General features: G+C 34.2%; 1 protein-coding gene across 3 annotated transcripts in view; it reads left to right on the forward strand.

Annotated features, from left to right (window-relative positions):
• LOC111514163 (bestrophin-4) overlaps nucleotides 1-24,301 on the forward strand; it is a 33,831-nt gene that overhangs the window by 3,305 nt on the left and 6,225 nt on the right. For all 3 annotated transcript variants that reach the window (XM_074174392.1, XM_074174393.1, XM_074174391.1), the window contains 9 exons: nucleotides 3,383-3,493; nucleotides 10,568-10,739; nucleotides 15,460-15,662; nucleotides 17,225-17,393; nucleotides 17,494-17,715; nucleotides 17,993-18,317; nucleotides 19,970-20,142; nucleotides 20,195-20,325; nucleotides 24,117-24,293. In XM_074174392.1, coding sequence (XP_074030493.1) covers nucleotides 3,383-3,493; nucleotides 10,568-10,739; nucleotides 15,460-15,662; nucleotides 17,225-17,393; nucleotides 17,494-17,715; nucleotides 17,993-18,317; nucleotides 19,970-20,142; nucleotides 20,195-20,325; nucleotides 24,117-24,293 — 1,683 coding nt within the window. The remainder of the gene's footprint in view (nucleotides 1-3,382; nucleotides 3,494-10,567; nucleotides 10,740-15,459; nucleotides 15,663-17,224; nucleotides 17,394-17,493; nucleotides 17,716-17,992; nucleotides 18,318-19,969; nucleotides 20,143-20,194; nucleotides 20,326-24,116; nucleotides 24,294-24,301) is intronic.

Consider the following 24,301-nt stretch of genomic DNA (forward strand, 5'->3'; position numbering starts at 1 on the left):
CTTGTTTTTCCGTTGTTCCGATAGAGTGGTCCGGGTCAGTTGCAGTGGTCACTGGAATATGGGTACAGTTTGTAAGGCCGGGAGTAAATGGCTTTCGATTTCAGCTCCTTCCAGGACATAGCTGTCCGCTATCTGATTCCCAGTCGGTATTCCTCCAGGATATCCTGGATCTGCTCCAGCGGATCTTCCAATTCTCCCAGGAGTTTTACTAGGGGAAACGGGAGCTTCTTCCTATGTATCATTCTGGCTCCTCCACGGGGAGTCCAAGGTGTTGTCAGCGAGTTGATGGCATCTGCGTTATTACTTCTCATCATTGTTGTCGCATATCGTCCTTGAAGTTCCTGAAATCGTAGGTTGATTGATGTAGTATTTACTAGGTTATATAAGTTTTGAAATAGGTAGCGGTATGAGAGGTTGTGGATGTTGCGTAGGATTCTTCTCTCGGTTGTTAGGATACGGTGGGATAGTCTCGGGGGAAACGTACAGTATATCATCGCTTTGTAGTCTAGGACTGGTCTGATGAAAGTTTTATATGTGTGTAGGATAGTTTTACTGTCGCACCTCCCGAGCTTGCCTCTCAGTGCTTTTAGTAGGTTTGCTCTTTTCCGGACTCTGTCCAGATTGTCTCTCAGGTCGACCTCCCAGTTGAGGGTCCTCGTGAAGGTGACCCCCCTGGTAGGATACCGAATCTTGGAGTATGAGGTTTTCTCCTATGAGTCTGAGGTTCAAGTTATCAGGATTTAATTTAGGGAGGGTAGTGGTGTGAGGATGTCTGAATAGTATGGTTTGGGTTTTGGTGGGATTTATTTTGATACGCCACTTGTTGCACCACTGCTCGAAATGGTCGATCATGTTTTGTGCTTGAATTTGCAAGCTGCGGGTGTTGGGAGCGGAGAAGTAGAGGATAGTTTCATCGGCACACTGGAGGATTTTCTGGGTCGTGGGGACGCCGTGAGCGTGAATTAGAAATAAGGAGGGAGCGAAGACTAAGCCCTGAGGGACATCGGATTTGGGAGAAAAGGGGGAGGATAAGGCGAAATGGAAGAGTTTTCTGGACAGAAATCGAGAAAAATTTGTGTCACTTTGAATTCGATATGGCGAACTGACCAAAATGGCGGGCTATTTGTATTTTATGCACTCCCATGATTTGATATCGAATGAAAAGGGTTGCTGAAAAAAATACGAAAAATGAAATGACTCTAAACACAATATGGTGGACTCAGAGAGGAGGTGCAGAGGAGGTTTTCATACACCTGTATGATATGTTCAAGGTTCAATTACGTTAGTAATTCTACGACAAAAATTATGTTGATGGATTTTATTTAATCAACAGCTTATTCTCTTCTGTGAGAAGCTTTTTAGTTTTCCACTTCTGAATCGTTAAACAGAAATGATAGAGAAGAAGAACGCAAAAATACTAATCTCTCCTAAAAAAATTCCTTCTTCAATTTATTTTTCTTCTTCTTACTATTAATTTATTTATGTTATTTTCTTTTTACTCTTTGAAAATCAGCTTACTTTCGCGTGTATCAATGAAATAAATGATCGTGTGTTTGCTTCCGAGAAACCGCGGATATATAATTAATAATTACATCAGTTTATGTTACAGTTTCAATAATAGGTTTACTTAGCAGATTGTCATCCAGATAACGAATCAAACATATGGTTATTCAAGGTTTTGTCTTTTTACCGCAGCACATCAACACGTTGATTACATGCTTGCTCGCGGAATCATTTATCAAATATACTCAACGTGCCAATTATTACGAAAGCCACTCACATCTACTGTTCTAGTCATCGTATAATGGAATTGATGAAACTTTCATGATTACAATTGGACTTGCCTTCATAAGAATAATCGATTTTGGCGGCAGGATGATTTACATGATACTCTGGTAGTTCATGTTTTCGGTTGAGGTTATGACTTCCTTTATTTGAAATTAAGGCTTTCATTTCGTTCTTATTCTTATCTGAGTCACGTGATTCGCAAAATACATGACACTACGTTCTTCACTTGTTAATGCCATCTATTTCTTCCGAATCAGTCATTCCGGTGCCGAATTTCTAAATTTGTTGATTTCAGTGATTACTTGCTGAATAATTTGCATCCAGTTCCTCTCTAAAATAATTGAAACTCCATTATATCTAAAAATATGAATAATACAATATTCAATCTTGTGAAAAAAATATAAATAAATTTAAAATATAATATGTATCGCATCTTTATTTGTTTTTCACAAAAGCATTTGACTGAGTCGCATCAGAATACTTCTACAAAAACTTGATTGCTATGGATTCAGGGGAAAACATATATATATATATATATATATATATATATATATATATATATATATATATATATATATATATATATATATATATATATATATATATATATATATATATATATATATATATATATATATATATATATATCTTTTTTTTCTTAAGCCTGATTTGTCAACAAAACCTAAACTTTTATGGCAATAAAGCATTTCTGACTCTGATTCTGACACTCCAATTGGTTTGACTCCAATCTTAGCAATAAGTTTCGTAAGTAGATGACAGAATGGTGTAGGTGAATAATGGTGTACCACAGGGGTCGGTGCTTGATCCAATTATGTTCGTAATATATCTAAATGCTTGGAAGGCAAATTCACATTGTTCGCCGATGACACCGCCTTGCTTCGAGTCGGAAAATATTGTTGTCTTGACGAAATAAAACCGTACAAAAAACAAATATAAATGTTAAAATGAATTTTGGTGAACACATCAAAATGCTGAATGAGTAGGTAGTTATCATCTGGATGTTATGCAGTATGAGTAGAAAAAAGTGAATTTGGCTTTTCTATAGGAAATAGTATTCCACTACGTATGCTCTTGTCGAGTCTCACCTCACGTATGGTATTGCATTTTGAGGTTTTCGCAATAAAATACAGATGAACTCAGTTTTTATACTACAGGTGAGGGCAATGAGGGAATTAAGTCAAATGCAATGACCATTGTGAAATTTTATTTATTTTACTGTATTTTAACTTCATAACACTTGACGAACAAATGATATATGTTTTCTTATTAGTCAGTGGGATATGCTTGAAGACTGGCACTAAACAAATCTAAAGAAATTAACTTTAAACGTTCAAGCCAGTCTCGAATATACCTACACAGTAGGTTGAATGGACTGACACGCCTATTCAACCTACTGTAGGTATATTCGAGACTGGCTTGAACGATTAAAGTTCATTTCTTTAGAAATTATATATGATTGATATTATCAACAAACACTTTGAAAATGGAGTTTATAATGTTGGAGAGCAAACATATTTAGTATTACTCATCAACTAATATAATTTCTAAGATTAACAAAACATTGTTTTTTCAGATGGAGGGGAAGTATTTACAAGCTAGTATGGATGGACTTGGTAGTGTTTTTACTAATATATTATGGCTTGAATATAATTTATCGATGGATCTTGGATAAAGAAGGAAAATTGTAAGTTTTTATGTTAGGAAGAAATACAATAAGATTTATGTTAGGTAGAAATACACTGTTAAGTATTTGCATTCATTGTAAGATTTAAAAAACCCCAACACCGTTTCACTATATGTACAGTAGTTTCTTCAGGCGTGTTCAAGACAAACTAAATTCGCTAGTTCCCTATACCACTACATAGTCTGAAACAAAGTCGCTATCCGCTATCTATGTAAGTTCAGATCTTTGAAACTACGCAACTTATTTTCACGTGAGTGTTTTCAATAGATAGAGTGATTTGAGAGGAAGGTTTATATGCATAACATAGTAGAGAAACACTGATAATTTTGGAGGTTTCTAATGTGATGTCGTAAATAAACACATTTTTTGCCCTTAAATTGCAAACGCTGGCTGAACCCTACGAGATAGATCAAAATAATGTACTACAGTATTGTACACCTTGAAAAGGTCTACAAAAAAGTCCGCGACGGTATGTCTATCTCTTAGGGATAACCCACAATAACAATTTTTTATCATCGAGAAATAATGGCTTATTTACGAAGCGATTTTAAGCAATATAATATTAATATTAATCCAGTTAAGTACCTCAAATACATTGTGCATTTATAATCGATCAATATGCCCCTTCACTGCATGTAATTTAAATGAATATTTTCGAAGATATTACAGATTTGAAATGCAGCGACATAGTGGTTGCGGGGTACCGGCCGGGGGCGGCGGCGCGTGTCTATAAAAAGCGCGTCGAAGGCCGCACTTCAACCCCTAATGATTAGTAGCGATCGCACGCGTTTATATGTACATTTAGTATTAGCATTGCACCCGTACAGAGCCGGGGGGGTCGCTAGTGCATTACTAATTTAAAGTTTGACTTTTAGCACTGATATAATGACTAATAATTTTATATTCTAGAAACAAACTGATTCAATTTGACATATAATTGAATAAACCTACATGGGTTTACATGGTTCCAGAATGGTCACTTGCCCGAATTATAAAAAATAAGTACCATTATACCCATACCTAAAGTTACAAACACTATAAAAGCTAGTGAATTTAGACCTATTAATATCTTACCGCCAATAGAGAAAGTTTTAGAAATAGCAGTATATAATCAATTGAGTTTATTGACAAAAATCAAATCATGTTTAGCAATCAATCTGGTTTTCGAAAAAAACATTCTTTCGAAACAGCACTACAGTTATCATTAACTAAATTTACTAATGAAACAGATAAAGGTAAATATGTTGTAGCTGTCTCTTTAGATTTCAAAAGGGTCTTTGAAACGATTGATAGAATTATTTTGCTTCAGAAGCTGAGAAAATATGGGATTGAGGGGATGGTTTATGAATGGATAAATAATTATTTATCAAATAGGAAACAGAGTACGTGTGAACGATTATTTCTCATCATATATAACAAATCACACAGGAGTGCCACAAGGTAGTGTGTTTGGTCTCCTATTATTCATTCTGTATCTGAATGATATTCAATTATTTACAGACTGAGTTCATCAACTTATTTGCAGATGATACCTTATTGGCCTGTACTGGAGTAAATTTAGAAGAAACTGTTGACAGAATGAATTAAGTTCTAGAGAAAGTAGAAAAATATCTGAAAACCAATAAAATGAAACATAACGTTAAAAAAACAAAAGCAATGATAATTACTACTAAATTCAAATATAATCAAATAAATACAAAGAACATAAATATAAAAAATGGAAGATGAATGTATAGAAATAGTAACATCAGTGAAGTATTTGGGATTTCAACTTGATAATTGCGTATTCGTTCGACGACCACTTCAAATATATTAAAAAAAAATTGCAAAAAAATTACATTTTTTCTCAAGAATCGCCAATAACTTATCAACAGATACAAAAATTATGGTATATAAATCAATAATCCAACCCCATTTTGACTACTGTGCATCTATTTTATTCTCTTTTAATTTGAACAAAGTGCAACAAATACAAAATCGAGGAATAAGAATAATTTTAGAATGTAATAGGTATACACCAATTTCTACCATGCTATCTGCTCTACAATGGCTCTCAGTATCCAAAAGATTATTCTATTGTTCCATGGTTTTCATTTATAAAATATTAAATAAAATGACCGCACCATACTTGCTATCATTAATAACTTTCAATAGGGACATTCATCACCATTCTACTAGGCACAACAGCCACATTCATATAAATAGAACAAATTCAAGGAATATTATGCTCAGTTTATTTTTAAAGGTTTTGTCCAATTGAATGATTCACCTGATTCAATTAAATCTACTCTATCATTAAAGATTTTCAAGAGCGAACTGTTAAAATATATTCATGATGGAAATTGAAAAATTCCTTTTTGTTCAGTTCAAATTATGTACGTATATAAAATTGTGTTATTTATATAAATTTTGTTGATTATATTATATTTTAAGTTAGCTAACCTGTATATTAGGGAATCCTAATTCAATAAATGAATTCAATTCAATTAATATCGCAATATTCAACTAACTACCAATTTCAAATTGAGTTTCAAACGTTTTCTTCCAAAGTTTAAGTGAGCCAACTCATGCTCTTCTTGTTTGCAAATGTGAAATTGGTTTTCACATTAAAATAATACTTCTGTGCTCTTTTATTTTTTGGAAAAAAGTTCTCCCAGTTTGACCATTATAAAATTTAAGACAATGACCATGAGCCAACTTAAATAATCCTGATCAATCCGACACTGAGTTTTTTCTTTAACGTTTTTAACAGATTTGCTCAAAGTAGATCAATTTCATACGACGCCTACTATTGTTTTTTGAAGTTGCATAGCCTCTGTTCATGAAATAGGGTGCTAGCAAAAAAACTCAGATTACCTTGTTTGTTTGCTTTCAGTAAAAGATCTTTCATTTGGCCGCCTCCTATCTTTAAATTTAAACCAAGCAAAGTGTGTGTGAGATATAATCGAAACTTTTTATTCCTTTGAATGACCTGATGTCATTATGTGTGGAATATAGTTTAGGTAAGGTTAGGTCCAAAGTGAATGGGTCTATTCGAACCTCCACCTCCACCGCACACTCGACTAAATAAACCCAGCTTCTTAACGAAGCCTATTAGTTTGTATGGTGAGTGGTCTTTCAGGTCAGATGGTAAGAGTACGGCTCTGCCGAACTCTAAACCTGATTCGGTCCTCAGCCGGGCAGGCACAGAGTATGTGCTCTGCTGTTTCATCATTTTCCAAACAGAAGTCACACACACTGTCTTCCGACAGTCCGAGTCTCTGCATATGATGATTCAAATTACAGTGACCTGTAAGAAGGTCTGTTAGACATCGTAGTTCATCCCTACTGTAGTCCAACAATTGTTTAGTATCAAGCTTCGAAGGGTGAATAAACACTTTGGAGTGAGCCAATTCTGGAAGATTCTGCCAGAAGTCCATAAATCTTCTTGCCATCCAGGTGTTCAATATATGTTTGGCAAAGCCTAAAGCGATGCCAATGTCTGGTTCTGGTCCGATGAAGCTGATTGCCGCATCCTCCTTTGCAAGGGAGTCAGCAGCCTCATTGCCTTCCAGGTCAGTATAGCCAGGAATCCAGACCAGAGACAATATGTTATGTCTTCATATCTCGGAGAGTCCTTTTTGGTAATTTGCTACCAATTTAGACGTTTCTCGGTAGGAGCCAAGAGCTTTCAACGCCGTTTGACTGTCCGAAAATATTTTTATTGACTTGTGTATGAGGTTGGATTCTTCCAACATATAATTTCCGCTTAAAATACGGTCGCAAAGGTTCCTAGGAAGGTTGATATCTCTGTCCTAGGTCTGCTCTTCTCGGGAACAGTACTTTATAAAACAGTTCATAGTTGACAGTTGGAAGCATGAAGTCAGAGGTCATTTCCAGAATGCCGTGACCTCCAGTGTCGACCAACAGTCTGTTACACTCTGCATTAAATTGATTTGTGCAGTTGGCAATGTGCACACGTCTATAAGCAGTCCATCTAGCCTCTCTCTCCAGAAAAATGTGGAGAGGAGGTAGATCTAGAAGGATCTAAATGGCCGCTGATGGTGTGGTACTGATGGCCAGACAAGCCTGTCTCTGTAAGCCAGAGAGATTGGCCTGGGCCGTTTTCTGTAAACCCTTCGGCCACCAGGCCATTGCACCATAAGTGATCATTGGTCTGACAATCCAATGGATCATCAGGAGCGACCACAGAAGGGGAGATAGTACCCCACCTCTGGTGACCCTGAACCTAATGGCTTCGCCTTAAAGAGCCGTAGTGTGGAATATAACTTCGTTCAAATGTCCGTCGAAGCTTCTCTGGGTGGAGTGCATCCGAAACGCCCAATTTTCTGGCGCATAAATCAGGCTGAGTTTGACCGATGGCATGGGATATGTTGGCTTTGAGCACCACTGTGGTTGTGGATTATTCGCATACACCTGTGACTCAAGAAAACCCCACAAGAAAATGTCTAATGGGGTCAAATTGCACGATCTTGGTGGCCAATTCACATTACCTCTACGTGAGATGACCATGCCCTCAAATTGCTCCTACAGAATATCCAATGTGGCATGAGCTATGTGGCACGTAGCGCCGTACTGTTGAAACCGCATGTCGTTGGTGTCCAGATCATCCAATTCAGGCCAAAAGAAGTTGGTAGTCATCGACCTATAGTACTCGTCATTGACAGTGATGGCCTGGTCAAAATTCAGACCAAACAGTGACTTTTTCAGGATACATTGGACGCTATTTGATCTCATGTGGATTGATATCGTCCCAAATTCGACATTTTCGTTTGTTCACGTACCCATTCATCCAGAAATGGGTCTCATAGTTGAAGATGATTTTTCGAACAGGACACCAATTTTGATGAAACAATTATATTATTTGCACGTGTTGTTGAATGCTATATATGTCCAAGGTGACTTGGCAAAACATACTGAATAAATGACAACTAATTTGGCAGGTGTAGTCTCAACAAGATGGCCGTTATCAATTGTCAAAGTTTGGAAGTATTTGTTGGAAGCCCCTGTATTATGTTTCTGCTGTTGTATGCAAATAATTTTATGCTAGAATAGTAGTAATTCTTGAATTTGATCAGCGGCTGTGTTAGCTGTTAAATTATCTGGAAGAAGGAATATTCATTTATTGTTTTCTTGAAAATATACCAATTATCCTAAGGTCATGAGAATCTACACTGAAAATAACATTAGTAGGGGAGATCCGTGTAATTTGGGACACTTTTCTTCGAACCTTCATAATTTGAGCAAGAACTGACTTGAAGCATTGATTTTTTTAATACCGTATAATAATATGATCATCATAGTATTCTAATGCTATGAAAATACACACGATAATTTATTTGCGGGAAAATAAAAAAAAAACTGATTGGGTTTTATGTCCCAAGGTACAAAGTGAGGTTGTACTTTGGGACACCGATATTTGTACCTTGGGACAAATATTTTCTGGATTTTTATTGGAATTTAAAAACCATAATACATTGTAATAAGCCGTAAAAATATGATCCATATACTCTTATTTGTCAGATAAAGAAGTGACTACTGAAAAATCAACTCTTAGAGAGCATAAGTAATAAAAAGCGTAGTTTTTTTAATAACATTTATTTATAATCACTTTCTCTTAAAAATTAGTAAGAATAAACATTTCACATATACCTGATTTAGTTCAAGAACTCAACAGTTATGCTTTGGAACTTTGGTTATTACCACTAATTAACAATTAATTTACGTACTAAGGCAGATCGAGACAGGACAATAAAATATATCCTATTTTTTGGACTTTGGACCACATTTTTGACAATAATTATCAAAACTGGTGCAATCTTCGTGCACCCAAAAGCAACAAGTGACACATTGAATCCAGTCTTCTTTACGTGAGGTAACAAAATAATTTTCTCCACATCCGACACAATTATTTTCTTCTTGATCATCATCACATGGATCGTCGTCACTTTCTAAAATCACATTAGTGACTTCCTCTGAACTAGAATATTGAATTATTTTCTTGAAAACTCTCTTTTTTACAGTCTTCATATTTTTTTTGTAATGCATTTTTCCTTTTCTTTGCAGCCAACTGCTCCAATTCCAGTTTTTCAGGAGTATTGGTTGAAACGTTTTCTTCAAAGCTACTGCATACTGATATGCTAGTTTCAAGAATTGCTCTTTAGGTATGCCATTATGAAATTTGGTTGCTGTTAAACAATACTCGACTTATTGCTCTTCCTCTTCATCATTGAAGACTCTCTTCACAGAATTATTGGTTTTATAAATGACAGTTGTAGTTTCTTATTCTTTATTCAGCTTTATGACCTATTAAAGATTTTGAAACCTTAAACTCTTCGGCAGCTTTTTGAATAGAACATCTTTTTTCAATCAACTTTTTAACGGCATTTTTAACATTTTCTGCAATTGGTTGGGGTCTAGTAACGTTATTTTTACCCCGAAGCATCTAAAATAACAGTAAAAAGAATAATTGTAAGTAAACTAGAGTAGGCTATAGAAAATATCAAATGCTTGTACCTAGGGACAGTCCCAAGGTAAAAAAATATCACTGTCCCAAGGTACGAATTTCGTTTGTTTTGCAAAAAAGTGTGGTTAAGTTTTTTCAATCGGAAATCCAGTATTTAACTGCTAAATAAGTTATTACAAATGTAGTGATCACCTAATTATACTCATATCAGATTACTTACTTTAAAAATTTTCAGGAAACAACAATTATTACGCATATTAAAAAAAAACGCACGCGAAAAATTTGACAACGCATCGCAATGACGTGACAAGTCAAAATGGCCGACTTTGTTGAGTACAATCGAATTGTTGTTTTAAATGACCGCTAGATGTTGGTGGAGGCAATTCTCGGGCTAAATTTTGTAATGATTATAAAGTTGTCTCGAGGTACAAGGATCTCCCCTAATTTATACTCATACAAAAAAATCATTCTTGTGTCGCTTCGCCCTTTCAATAATTTCCAAGTGGAATTAAATGTTAGATAATATTTCTCTATTATTATTTATGTTCATCTTAACCATTGGCTGCTTATAACATTATTGATTTCAATGAATTCATATTTATTTATAGGGTTTTTGAGCAAATAGTGAGGTACTGTGATGATTATGCAAATTTGATACCCTTATCGTTTGTGCTAGGGTTTTATGTGTCTATCGTAATGACCAGATGGTGGAACCAATATAGAACCATCCCACATCCAGATCCATTAGCCGTATTTGTGAGTGCCACCGTTCATGGGCACGTAAGTACAAAAAATTTATGTAACCGATATTATGTTTTGTTTATTTGAATAATTTCAATTTGCATAAAAATGTTTCGGAAGCAGAAAATTGCGCTTTTTTCCATATGAATTCTGATTGAATGCGACAAAGTTCAGTTATGCTTGTGGAAAAAATCTACATATTTATCTAAAGAATGTGATAAAGTAGAAAGTAAATGAAATAGTAATTCTTTTCTACCTATGCATCAGGCAGAATGATAATTTAATATACAGAGTGGCCACTTTATTGATGGGATTGTCTCGGTAACTTTTAAACCATAAGAGTTAGAAGGTAGGTCATATGGAGAAAAAGTTGCATTCTTAGAAGAGCACTGTCAAGTGGTTCAAACAAATCGAGAATATCACGGCCGGTTATTGATATATCATGAGAAAAGTAAATTATGTCGTTTTGACTTCTTTTTTTTTCCACGTTATTTCAAAATGTACGGACCTGCATATTTCATGACACTTTTTGATATAACTTTTCAAGCTGAATTCAACGATATATCATGCAATGTAATTCAAAGTTGATTTTTAGGTTATTATGACCCTTATCCAATTTTTTTTGGTTCGGATCTGTATTACATTTACCTTTAGTTTAATTTACAACATGCAATACGATAGGTTGCCTTTTATGTTTGGGGATTTGGCAACCCTAGTGTTGCAATCTGTCAACTGACAGCTCGTAAAGTTGGACATTTTTGAGCTTATACGTATTCAGAACGTTTTGATATACGCGCGCTATTTGTGTTGTCTGTTTACAGTAACTTAAAAGATTCAACTCGGCCCAAAAATGGAATTAATCGTGAACATTTTCGTGCGATTATTTCTTACAACTTAAAACTTACAACGACGTGGATTAACTCAGCAACAGTGCATGGATGAATTTAATTCAATTTTTGACGATGAAGCTCCATTAAGGACCAGTGTTTATCGATGGTATGGTGAATTCAATCGTGGTCGTAGTTCACTCCAAAAAGAATTTGATTGTCAAAAAATTTTGTTCGCGTTGGATCCCACACAACTTGTCAATCGCTCAAAAAAAGGATCGTGTCGATCTCAATCAGATTGGCAAAAGTGCTTCGACAATTGGTTCAAACGCATGCAAAAGTGTATAGATCTTCATGGGGGATATTTTGAAAAACAATAAAGTGATTTTCGATGATTAATATTTGTTTTTGTTCTCTAATCCCGAAATATAAAAGGCAACTACATTTCGATAAGAAAATCGACTCACTCATCGTGAACGGAATGGATTTTATCAGAATCAAAAGAAGAAACAAGATATAATTATTCACATATTTCAAAAGAGAAGAAAAACTTAATGATAATTGAACAAAACCATCATTTATTAAAAAAAAAATTAAATGATTATTCGAAAGTTAATGAAAATTATTGCACTGCTAATTGCTAATGCTAATTTTGAAAGATTAGCCAACAATTCATTGTCTTCTCAGAACAAAGGCGCAGATACTGATGAGTCTTCAGAAGAGGTTATATCTGAACTATTCGAGAGACAAAAAAGGGAACGAAATATTATGATAGGAGGACTGCAGGAGTTCCAGGCTAATACTCTTCAGAAACGTGTAGAAGAGGATTTGAATGTAACTAATGAGTTACTTAATAATTCAACGTTGATATAAGTGATATCAAGGTTTTTAGAGTAGGAAAAACTATGGGAAATAAACCTAGGCTACTCAAAGTTATTCTCAAATCACGAGAAGATGCTTTGAATATCTTAAAGAACAGCCGGATTGAATTACCAAACCTACGAATATTCAGTGATCAAACAAAGAGGCAACGGGAATACTACATGAAAATGAGGAGTCAGCTGCAAGAAATGGAAAAAAAATGGTGATTTCTCGAAAACAATCAAATATACTAACGATAAACCTACTTTAGTAAATAAAACTATGATGGCTACATCAAAAAACAAGTAAAGCTTCCTAATATACAGTATCATAGTGATATCATTTATTTGAACATTCAGAGTATCTTAGCAAATAGAAACGAGCTTATAGTAAGAATTTCAAGTTATAATCCTGCTTTAGTGCTATTAAGTGAAACCCGTACAACTGGAGATATAGAGGATTCAGAAATTTATCTCCCAGACTATAATTGTGTCCGTTGAGATTCGATGTCCAGACACACAGGAGGGGTTATACTGTATATAAGAACAGATATAAAATTTTCGATGTATAAAACATTTATACTTGAAAAAAATTACTGGTGTAAAGCTGTAAGGGTTAATTTAAATGAACACATTTACATAATTGGCTGTCTTTACCACTCGCCAAATTCCAGTCATTCTGTATTTCTGAGTGATTTTGAAAATATGTGTGAAACTTTCTTCAATCCCATACGTATAAATGTGTTCTTGCTGGAGACTTCAACTAGGATATCCTTAGTAATGAATATTATTGCACAAAAATGAAAAATATGTTGAACATGCTTGGAATTGAACAAACTGTAACTCAAATAACCAGATGTGTTCAATATAGCAACACCATTGTTGACTATGTACTCACCAATTTTGATGTTATTACTGTCGTTCATGATTCCCCAAAGTTAACTGATCATTTATTAATAACAGTCAATTTGAGTAATTGCAATATATATGTAGCACAAAATATCACAAAAACTTTTTGTTGAGCCGTGTTGATGTAGATATATTTTATGAAGACTTCAAAAATCAGCGTGAGTCAGTTGTTGACTCAATTGCACCAGAAAGATCATATACTTTGAAGACAAATAGTGTACCATGGTATGACAAAGAGGTTAAAATATATTGTGACAAAAGAGATTGGGCTTACAAGATGTTCAAAAATAATAGAACTGAAAAAAATTGGAACCACTATAAATTTCTTCGAAATAAATGTGCGAATTTACTGAAACTCAAAGAAAAAAAAACACTATTATGATAAAATTGATTAAAATATGTCAAAGCCGCGGATTATGTGGAAAACACTCAAACAGCTTGTAAGTCCAAAAACGAATAGCAATATGTTTACTGATGGTATTAATTTCAAAAAGAATGGTCAGTCAGTCATTCATAAAAATAATCTAGATATCATTAAACAATTATTTTATTGATAGCGTACAAGAAATTGTGAACACTATTGATCAGTCTGATTCACTTCATGAGAACAATGTTATATCGATTAACAACTCCTTCGAGAAATTCAAAGTGTTGGAGTTAGCAGATCAGTCTAAATTGATCAAGTGGAGTGGAAATGAAATACAGCAGTGAAATACTCAACTGCAAACTTATTAAAAAGACGTTTGGTGTTATAGGACATGCATTGTTGCATTTTTATTGTTGCACATTGACTTTCCGGACAGGGCCTCTGGTCCAGGGCCGTTCCCCTATCCGCCACCTGGGGACGCCCCCCGATAGGTAGCCCAATCCAAAATGAATAGGTGAGGTGATACGTTTACATCATTTTACACCATATGCCACTCAGTCCTCGACACGGCCTCACCTTGACTTGGTTGGTAATTTGGTGAGGGATGCGCCACTTTTTTCAGCTTAGAGCTTACTCGTGTCTGACGATACTCCGTTATGGGTTTAATTTTGGAGTTTTCCTTCTCCCAGACAGCTTGCAGACCAATGCTAATGACGCCCATCTCACCAAATTACACTAGTCATGGTATGCCTCTTGTGCCTGTTGCTCACATTGCGTAATGAACCCTCTTACTCTGGGAACTTACAGGGTGGTAGATAATAATGTTTTTTTACAATGCAAATAAATTTTGGTTCTTAAATCTACTACACCATTTATTGTCTTCTTTTTAGAGTCGGGAAGTAGGTATTTAAAGGTGAAAGCTTGATTTGATTTTTTTTTCTAGAAATATATTTTTTTTATTGAAGCTAACCCTGGATGTGGCATCTATTTCATGGTGGGCCTACCAACTGCCTATCATAAACGAATGCGTATACAAAATATCGTGTACCTGCTATTTACCGCTGAAGAGATCTCTCGTACGGAGCCGATCCTGGCAGCAGCATCAGGTCACGTTTACGATTAACATGCATTGTCATCGGTTCTGGACCAGCATGCAAAATTTCAGGTCAATCGAATACCGGGAAGTGGGTCAAATTAAACTTGCAAGACTTGTTAACATACATATAAGTCAATTTAAATAAGAGCTTTTAATAACTAAGTAAACTGGGTTTCCGTGGCAAATTTCTTTCGTGGCTGGCTTGATATCTTGAGGTCAGAAAAATTATTGCAAGAATTGACCACCAGAGATCTCTCCCATATATATTGAGCAAAAAAACCCTGAAATGAAATTACAATGAAATAAAATACAAGCAACAAACTTAAAATTGAACAATAAAAAATTATTAAAAAATGAAGAAAGATTTCTAGCCAATTTACTACACGACGTTTCGATTGTTAGGATCCACAATCGTCTTCGGGTGATGATGACAGTCTGCACTCTGTGCTCCTTCTTTATATATCTATAAAATATTCCTTATTAAAATAATTTCACAAGCTTCTCTGGTTGTCGTTATTTAATAGAAATATGCTCTTCTAGAAACAGTTTTAAAAAACCAGGCAATGTTGTGATTACATAAAAGTTGACAGGAAAAGTCGTCGTATCTCCAATTTGATTTTATTGTTTGAAAATTTAGTAAACTGATTAGAAATAGTCATTGCCTATAGATTACCGTTCAAAATTATTTTTATTTTCTCAGGACGAACGCGGAAGGGTGATGAGAAGAACCATCATGAGATACGTTTGCTTATGTGTCACTATGGTTTTCACTATGATATCACCTAGAGTAAAAAAACGTTTTCCGACTTTAGACCACTTCATCGAAGCTGGTCTGCTTCAGGAAAGCGAAAAAGAAATTTTAGCTAACTTAGATAAGAAATTTCCCAGGTACTCCAAACACTGGTAAGTATCACTTTAATTTAGGACTGATATAACTAATAATCATACCTTGAATGAAATCCTTCGTTTTCTGCACGTTTTTGAATGTTATATAGAGTAAAATGGGCTTGTTTCATGCTATTGAAAATAATACTGGTTTGCTTATAGACTGATCGAGTTAGGGTTACATTATACTTATCGAGCTCAATCGGTCCCAATACCCCTTTATATTTGCAGAAAAAATAAAAATTCGAGAAGCAAGAGTTTAAATTGACCGCGTGTCTGTTCACCAATAAAATTAATCGTGTCTACAGCGGTGTTGCCAAGTGTTAATTATTTTAACAAAAATACTAAGTTATGAAAAATTAGAAAGAGTACATTGTCTCGTACATTCAAGAGAGGTAGCTGACTGGGTGGCAATATGGCTAATATATAACGTTGAATTTCTTATTTTAGGTGGGTGGCATGAATACATAATTGATTTATTTTATTAGGGTTCATGAGCCTTCGAGAACCATTTAAAAATATTGCTCGTTAAATTCTATTTAGAACCATGGTTTTCGAGTACATTTTATTTTATATGGGAAATTTTTTCATGAATTTAAACGTTAACGGGTTCATATACACTTCCATTAATAAAATTTCTGTGATATCAACATAAAAATGTCTACTGCCGGAGATATTTCAAATATAACGTTTTTATTGCATTTTGTGTTATTTGGATCCCATGTATAATTAAGTCTCCCTTTCAATGCATTTCTTACACTTTCTTCTTAGATTTAGTTGTCGGAAGTGAGTGTGATTTTACTTTGAATACCGAATGAATCAGAAACTGTTTATACGCTCCGTGAATTTTACAGTTTGGCAATGTTCATTATTTGTATTGTTCCTATTGGTCAATCAAACAAGAAGCGGGCCTAGAAAATCCGATTTTCAATAATTAATTACGGGAAAACTACGCTATTCAGAGAGCTGAAACAAAATACACTATTTTTCAATTTGAAATTACTACCAAATGAACTGTAAACCAAAAATCATGAAACAAGCTCATTATATTCAGTAAAATAAAGTGGCAGCATACATGATACACAAACTATTGATACACAAACTATTGAATATTCCACTTTTAGAAAGCAATTTTCAAAAAGACCTGATTTTCATTAAACAAATTGCTCTCAACCACAGTTGCGAGGAGGATATTATTGACTCAGTTTTTTTTTTATTGCAAAAACAAACTCTGAACCAGGTCTATCCAATTCCACAGTTCCAAAGAATGATAGTAAACATTATGTGACTCTAACTTATAAATATTATTGGAGTTGAATCCCAACACAAAGAGGAAGATGATCACTTGGTAATTGAAACATGTCGAGCCCTCCGCAACGCCCTCCGCAGGGAGGGCGTTGTGTAGCTTGGGTGTCCAATAGTAGATTTCATCGCGTGTTCTTGACAGTCTAAAGAACAAATAATAATTTTCGCGAGTTCATTGAAAGCAATAAAGATAAAAATCCAGTGTCATATATGTACAGAAGTAAAAAAATCAATAGAAAGTGACAGTTCACACTGCTATATTGAGATTTTTTCAGGTTACCTTTGATCTGGGCTTCAAGCATAGTTACGAGGGCCAGGAGAGAAGGGCGGATAAGAGACGACTTCGCTGTCAAAACTTTAATAGATGAATTAAATAAATTTAGGGGCCAATGCGGTCTTCTTCTTACATTTGATCACATAAACGTTCCTTTAGTTTATACGCAGGTGAGAAACAGTGAATACTCTAAAATTAGTATTATATTTTCACTTCTTATTTGAGAAAAACCAACTAATTATTAAGCGCCTTATCTTTCTTATTGTTTAGGTAGTTACTTTGGCTGTTTATAGCTATTTTCTTACCAATATTATGGGACACCAATGGACTGAAGGCAATAAATACAAGTTCGATTTGTATTTTCCGATTTTCACCACATTACAATTTTTTTTCTACATTGGTTGGTTGAAAGTAGCAGAGTCTATGATAAATCCTTTTGGAGATGATGACGATGATTTCGAAGTTAACTGGATGGTGGACAGAAATGTTCAAGTAAGAATGAAAATTTGATGTTTTTTTGTAGTAATTTACTAGCTTATAAAATTTATGAAATGTATTACTCTGCGATATTTTTACGAATGAAAGAGTATGGTCTCGTTCTGTCCAAACTCAGAATAATATTTTTATGTTTGTTTGAAAGTGGTTGATGTTGAATTTTACTAGTTCGGACTTCCATTTGCCAGATATAGATATACCAGATTCTTTGAACCGACTCTTGTATTTTGACATATTTTTCTTTTGTTGTTTTTCAATAATGGATAATTTTTAGGTGTCGTATTTGATAGTAGATGAAATGCACAATGATCACCCAGAACTGGTGAGAGATCAATACTGGGACGAAGTATTTCCACAGGAACTTCCGTATACTGAAGCTGCAAGGGCAATAAGAGACTCGCACCCTCTTCCTTCTACTGCTAATATAGCTAACAGGCCCCAAGATCAGGGGCTCATGACGCCATCTTCAGTCAAAGTAGATGATATGCAGTCAATGGCCGCACTTGATGGGGGACCAATTACTTTTACGGCAAAACCTCGCCCAAATTCTTTCAGATACCAAAGAGGTTCCCAAAATTCTTTATCAACAACAGTCCCTGGTAAGATTCGTGGAACTATGTATTTTTTTCAAGTAAATGTTGTTTTTTGTCACTAAACACACCAAAAAAAGGTGGGAAAAGCATCGAAACTGGGTCGGGAGGCAATCCGTGGTCGTTCCGGTTGTATATTATATTTTAGAATTATGTATACGGCGACTCAAAGGTTCCGATCAATTACTTGAAAATGTGTAGCAGGGTTTAGGATTTTTTCATGGCTATTCTATGCTGACCTATAATTTGACCTTTACTAATACCTTGCAAGTTATTTAAAGTTGAAATTGGGAAAGTCTACGTTCGGATACGACCTCAAGGGACTCTAAAATAGGCCTCGGAAGGTCATTCGAAAGTAAAACGTACTAAATGGTAGGAAAACAAGAATATACAAGATGTTCTTGAGCATTCAACGGCGATCTTAGAATCGACCTTGATCGTGACCTTGCAAATTATTTGAAGGTCAAAGTCAGTTTTTAAATGGAGACTCGCATTTTTCTCTCGACAAATCTGAGGGTTTTTTGAAAGTCAGACCATCAGAAAGAGATTCAAATTTGAAACAGTACAAGGTATTTTCGATTTGTTTCTAACTGACCGGCGGTGGTATTTTAGTTGACTGTGATTTTGCAGTTATTTTCAGTTAAAATAAATTTGAATCAATATCTGTAGTTTTGATTTTGGATACAGAATTACTTTCGGGTTTGGCTGTAATCAAGCCCCCAGTCAGTCTTTTTATCACATTTCAAAGGATAAACAGCTCAAATGGTAGAAAAATAAATGGGGTAAAGGCAAGGTGGAGTGTGGAATTAGCCAGTGAAAGGAAATTTATGTGTGGCCTATCAAGACTGTTAATCTGAGAAGTAAAGGGATACAAAGACTGGGGCCATGCCCCGCTATTTCAGAATCCAGGATAAAAAAATATGGGTTTTCTTACTGAATTTTTTTTGAGCTATAAATAATTGGCAAGGTCGCGAATAAATAAAGGCCACCACAGGACAGCCAGTAAAAAATCGTAGATATTTGTACGGTTTCTTCCGCTCACACTATAAGTCTCTTCATTCCTTCAATATTTTGAATATTTCACCTTCAAACGACCTCCATAGAACAAATTCAGTGTCATTCAAAGTCATATGCGCCCATAATGTTTCCCGCTCTCCTCATTTACGTGATTAAAAGTTTGGGTTCCCATTTCAAAAACTGACCTTGATCTTTGAATACTTGGAGAAGGTCATGGAGAAGGTTTAATGTAAGGTCACTTTCAGATAGCCATGAAAAAATGCCAAAAACCAAAGTGCCTTGGAAAAGCTTCATTATATAATACTATTATTTTTTCGAAAAAAAAAAATAAAATTCATTCTTGACTTATAAAAAGACTTGATTCAATCCAGTTGCGGTTTTTCTAGAAGAAATTCCGATTTCCAACAACTCGGTAAGTTAGTTCTCTTACATTGTACATCTGAGGCAGGTCATTATACCCTCCGAAGAGTACTGAAAGATCCTTCAACAGTATGGTAAATTATTCGTAGTCACCCTGCCTAATTTTGTTTCATATCATTTTACAACCATTTAATTATTATATTTTGCTTACCCCCTGTGTCTTCCCATCGGTGGATACGTCTATAGCTACAGATATTCATCGATTCATAATGTTTTAATTCCAGATTCAATGTCTCGTCACAATTCTGTCACCAACATGTTGAAAAGGTTTTTCAGTAGAGACGAAAGTAAGCCCGAAACCAAAATTGAAGCTAGTGAAATGAACAATCTCGTGCCTGATATATATGCGAAATCAGTAGGCAGTACAAAGAAAATAACAGATGAAATAATCGAGGAGGTATGTTTTGCTGTGTTTTTTGGTATTATCAATAAATGAAACAATTCGATAGGTTGACGAACAAACCACAATAAATTCTCAAAGATCTGCAAAAGAATCTAGACCATCTGTGATGAATTTATTTGGACCCCCTACGCCATCTACTCCTATAGATGTTCCCCTATCATATGACCATCAGACTGCGTAAGTGTGTACAAGTGTATTATTTTTGTCATAACGTAGAAATATTTTCCAAAATTATTATTTATGCATTTTTGAAATTTTATTGATAGCTTGAGGATTTTCCCAAAATGTGTAATTTTTTGTTTGGGGAGTTATATTTTGTTTTTATTGTACAATTGTAGAAAATGTGTTTATCATTTTTGACTTACCAAGAAAAAGATAAGTTAACCTTATAGAAACATCAAATAGAACTATCAAATAGTAGCAGAAAATGAACTTCTCCTCTCTGTTCAAGCTGCAAATAAAACTGCTGATGAATTTTCACAATGGTGCACAAATAACGGTCTACTTGTCAATGTAAATAAAACTGTTTTCATGAATTATCAACAAAAGAATCTTACTAATGATCACTGTTCACTAATAAAAATACATCACAGATCTATAGAGCAGGTGAATCAATATAAGTATCTAGGATTAGTAATTGATCAGAAGTTAACTTGGCTACAACACAGATTATCTAATAACCAAACTGAGTAGAGTCTACTTCATAATAAGACAACTACATGGAACAGTATCACTAGAAGTACTCAAATTGGCCTATTTCAGATTAGTACAATCCAATATCTCAAATGGGTTAATATTCTGGGGAAACTCAGCATACCTAACAAAGGTGTTTGTTATCCAAAAAAAAAATAATTAGATGCATCGCTGGCATACATTGTAGACAATCATGCAAGACAGTTTTTAAAGATCTAGCTATTTTAACACTACCGTCTTTATATATTTTGCTCATAACTATGAATATCAAAAGAAATGAATCACACCATACAAAAAACTGTATGATACATGATCACAATACTCGAAGAGGAAATGAACTGAGACTACCTTATTCACGATTAGCCCTCGGGCAAGACTCGGCAAGTTATCAAGGAGTCATATGTTATAACAAAGCAACTAGGTTACTAGGAAATATTGAAAATTACAATACATTCAAAAAAGCTTTAATAGACCTTCTCCTAGAAAATGCCTTTTACAATGTCGAAGAATTTTTAGATTTTAATGTATAAGCTGCTTTTTATTCAGTTTGTGTGACTAGTCTGATAAATATTGTACCAGTAATGTATATGTTATATGTGTGTGATGTGTATAATGATGAATAAATTCTATTCTATTCTATTCTTCTATTCTAATGGAGAATTTTGAAGGAGTAGTAGTCAGGAAATGTTAATTTAGAGACAATCTTAGTAAATCCTCCTTGAAAAAATTATCCAAATATTGTTGTCATTCCATATGTTCAAAGAAATTATCAGAAATTGTCTCGATACAAGTTTCCTCAGAGAGAGAATTGGTAGGAACATGATTTATACTAGTGAAAAATATTGAAACAGAACAAGATGCTATTCGCATGTCTCGTTATTTTCGTTCGAATAAAACCCCTCTATTCATCCTCACAAAGATAAATTTTAACTTGCTTCTTGAAAAGAAAATTTATATACTGCAATATTATTACTTGAAGAAGAACAGTGTACATCATATTAAATCATATAAACACTTTCTCAGACGCCACAAGTCGGCTGCGTCGTTACATGCCACAACTAGTCACCATTCGCCATAATTAATCACTATTCGCCATAATTAGTCACCATTCGCCTCAACCAGTCACTATTCACTATAACTAGTCACCATTCGCCATAACTAGTCACCATTCGCCATAACTAGTCACCATTCGCCATAACTAGTCACCATTCGCCACAAATAGTCACCATTCGCCATAACTAGTCAATCATTTGCCATCATTCATTTCCCCGTTTTGGTATTGAATGTGGTATATTTTCTCCGAGATAATTCTTTGTATCTGGTAGCAGTGGGATGAATGGAGAGACGGTTTCTGTCTTCTACATTCGCCCATCTCCCTGTCTACATCTACTTACAAAACGTTACCTCACTTTTGATCGAACTCAATTGTGGATTTCAATGAATTATAGGTCGTTAATAGTTACTTTGTGAATGTGTTGTATAATAATAACAACCAAAAAAGATTAGGCAAGATTCAGTCGCATATTATTCTATCAATAGATGCAATGATGGTGACGGATTTTTTCCAATAATTTATTGCTTGCATCTGAAGAAATTCAAGGAGTCAAAACCAAGCTAAGCTATATTTTCTCTGATGACTATGAAATTGATGAATACAATTATTGAATGAATAGTGCTTCAGATTCACGTTATTATATTCGGTAGAAACCGCATGAAACTAATAACACAATTATTCTACAATATTTGCAATTGCTGAGAAAATATTCGTTTTTCTTGTTACAAAAATTATTACAAATTTTACCGACATGTATTCATGTGGCACTTATAAAGTCTTTGTCGATGTAGACAAAGTTGTGCTTTTACATGGCACCATACAATATTTGTAAAAATGAATCTTCATAGAAACAACAAAATACACAGCTACAACAAAACATCTAATGACTTGAAATTAAAATGGATTAAAAGGCAAAATTTCATATTGGATCCACTGCTGCCAAGCTGATAAGGTATACTTAAATTTGGTCACATATTGTTTCTATAAATACTGTCATAATATGAACTTTATACTTATATTATTATAATACAAGTATTACGACACCTGAATAATGAATAAATAATTCATCATCTCCTTGAAATAGGCTGAAATTTAACATCAAAGTGAAAGTCTTGGGTTACAGAAAAGTTAATTTTTGGATCTTTTTTTCACGCTAACCTATAGAGGAATTTATCGAGGGGTCCGAAGCCTGTAAGTCTAATTTTCACATAGAAATTAAATCATATGATCATTATTTTGTGAAGGCATGTGTATTTTATTGGATATATCTTGGCAGAAAATCCCAGAATTTAAATGAACAGGATTATCAAAGTAGGGTTAAGAAAAGTAAATATGGAATATATATGATGCATTGATGTGATCATCTATAGAATAAAAACCGTTGCTTGAAAAAGAGGTTCAGTTCAATAGAATATAGTTTTATTACTTTAATTTTAAGTGGAAAAATAATTTTTGTAAACAAACAGTTTTTTTTTAAATATTCTCCTTCAAGAATGATACACGTTTGTTGTGTTCAAACAAATTCTGGAAACAGTTTTTCCAAACTGAAGTTGATGACTTTGAAAGCCTTCAACAGTTTCTTGCAATGATAAAAGTCATCGATTTGATTTTATTATCGTTTCTTTAGAAAATATTTACCGTGACCTGATTCTTCATTCTATATTGTCCATTATCCTACATATTTGAACCAAATGAGTTATTTAAAAATGTGAATTTATCAACAATGTTTCTCTTTTTTTTTCTCCTTTTATTTCAATTGAATAACAGCCATTTATATGGCATGCCAGTTTGAATATCTACTTGAGACATTCAGATTGAATAAAATTTAATGTTTGAATCCAGCACTTTCTATAGCAAATGAAATCAAGCGATTAGGGTTCTATAATTTTTTCAGAAGGTGTGGGGACAACACCTAATTTAACTTCCTTGAATTTACATACACATGTACATTGAAATATTTTTACTTTATCATCATTTTCGTTGTAATTCTCCTTTTAAGTTATTTCTGAAAATGTATTTTTCAATATAATACAAATAATACAAATGTTGAAAAGCGAATACGATTTTAAATTTTGTTTATGAATTGTCAATGGTGACTGTATTTATGCAGTACAGTACATCACAAAGATTTATTACTAATTATATCATACACCTTTATATCCTATAATGATAATGTTACTACTCATTCAAAAAATTTGAATTTTCTGTTTTGCTTCTACAGAAACGAAAATGTTTACGATCCTTTTTCACGTATATCTACATCCGCACCTGGCACATCAGGTGATGAAAAGGGTGTAGATAATGCTGACAACGTTAGCATAGGGGGGTCAGTAACCGACGAAGAAGATGATGATTTTAGTAAGTTGAAGAAAGTACGAGAAGAAGAAAGACTAAGCAGGTAAGTTA

Source organism: Leptinotarsa decemlineata, unplaced genomic scaffold (genome assembly GCF_025532065.1).
Source record: "Leptinotarsa decemlineata unplaced genomic scaffold, Ldec_3_MD MMD2_tig00000576_RagTag_RagTag, whole genome shotgun sequence".
Taxonomy (NCBI): Eukaryota; Metazoa; Arthropoda; class Insecta; order Coleoptera; family Chrysomelidae; genus Leptinotarsa; species Leptinotarsa decemlineata.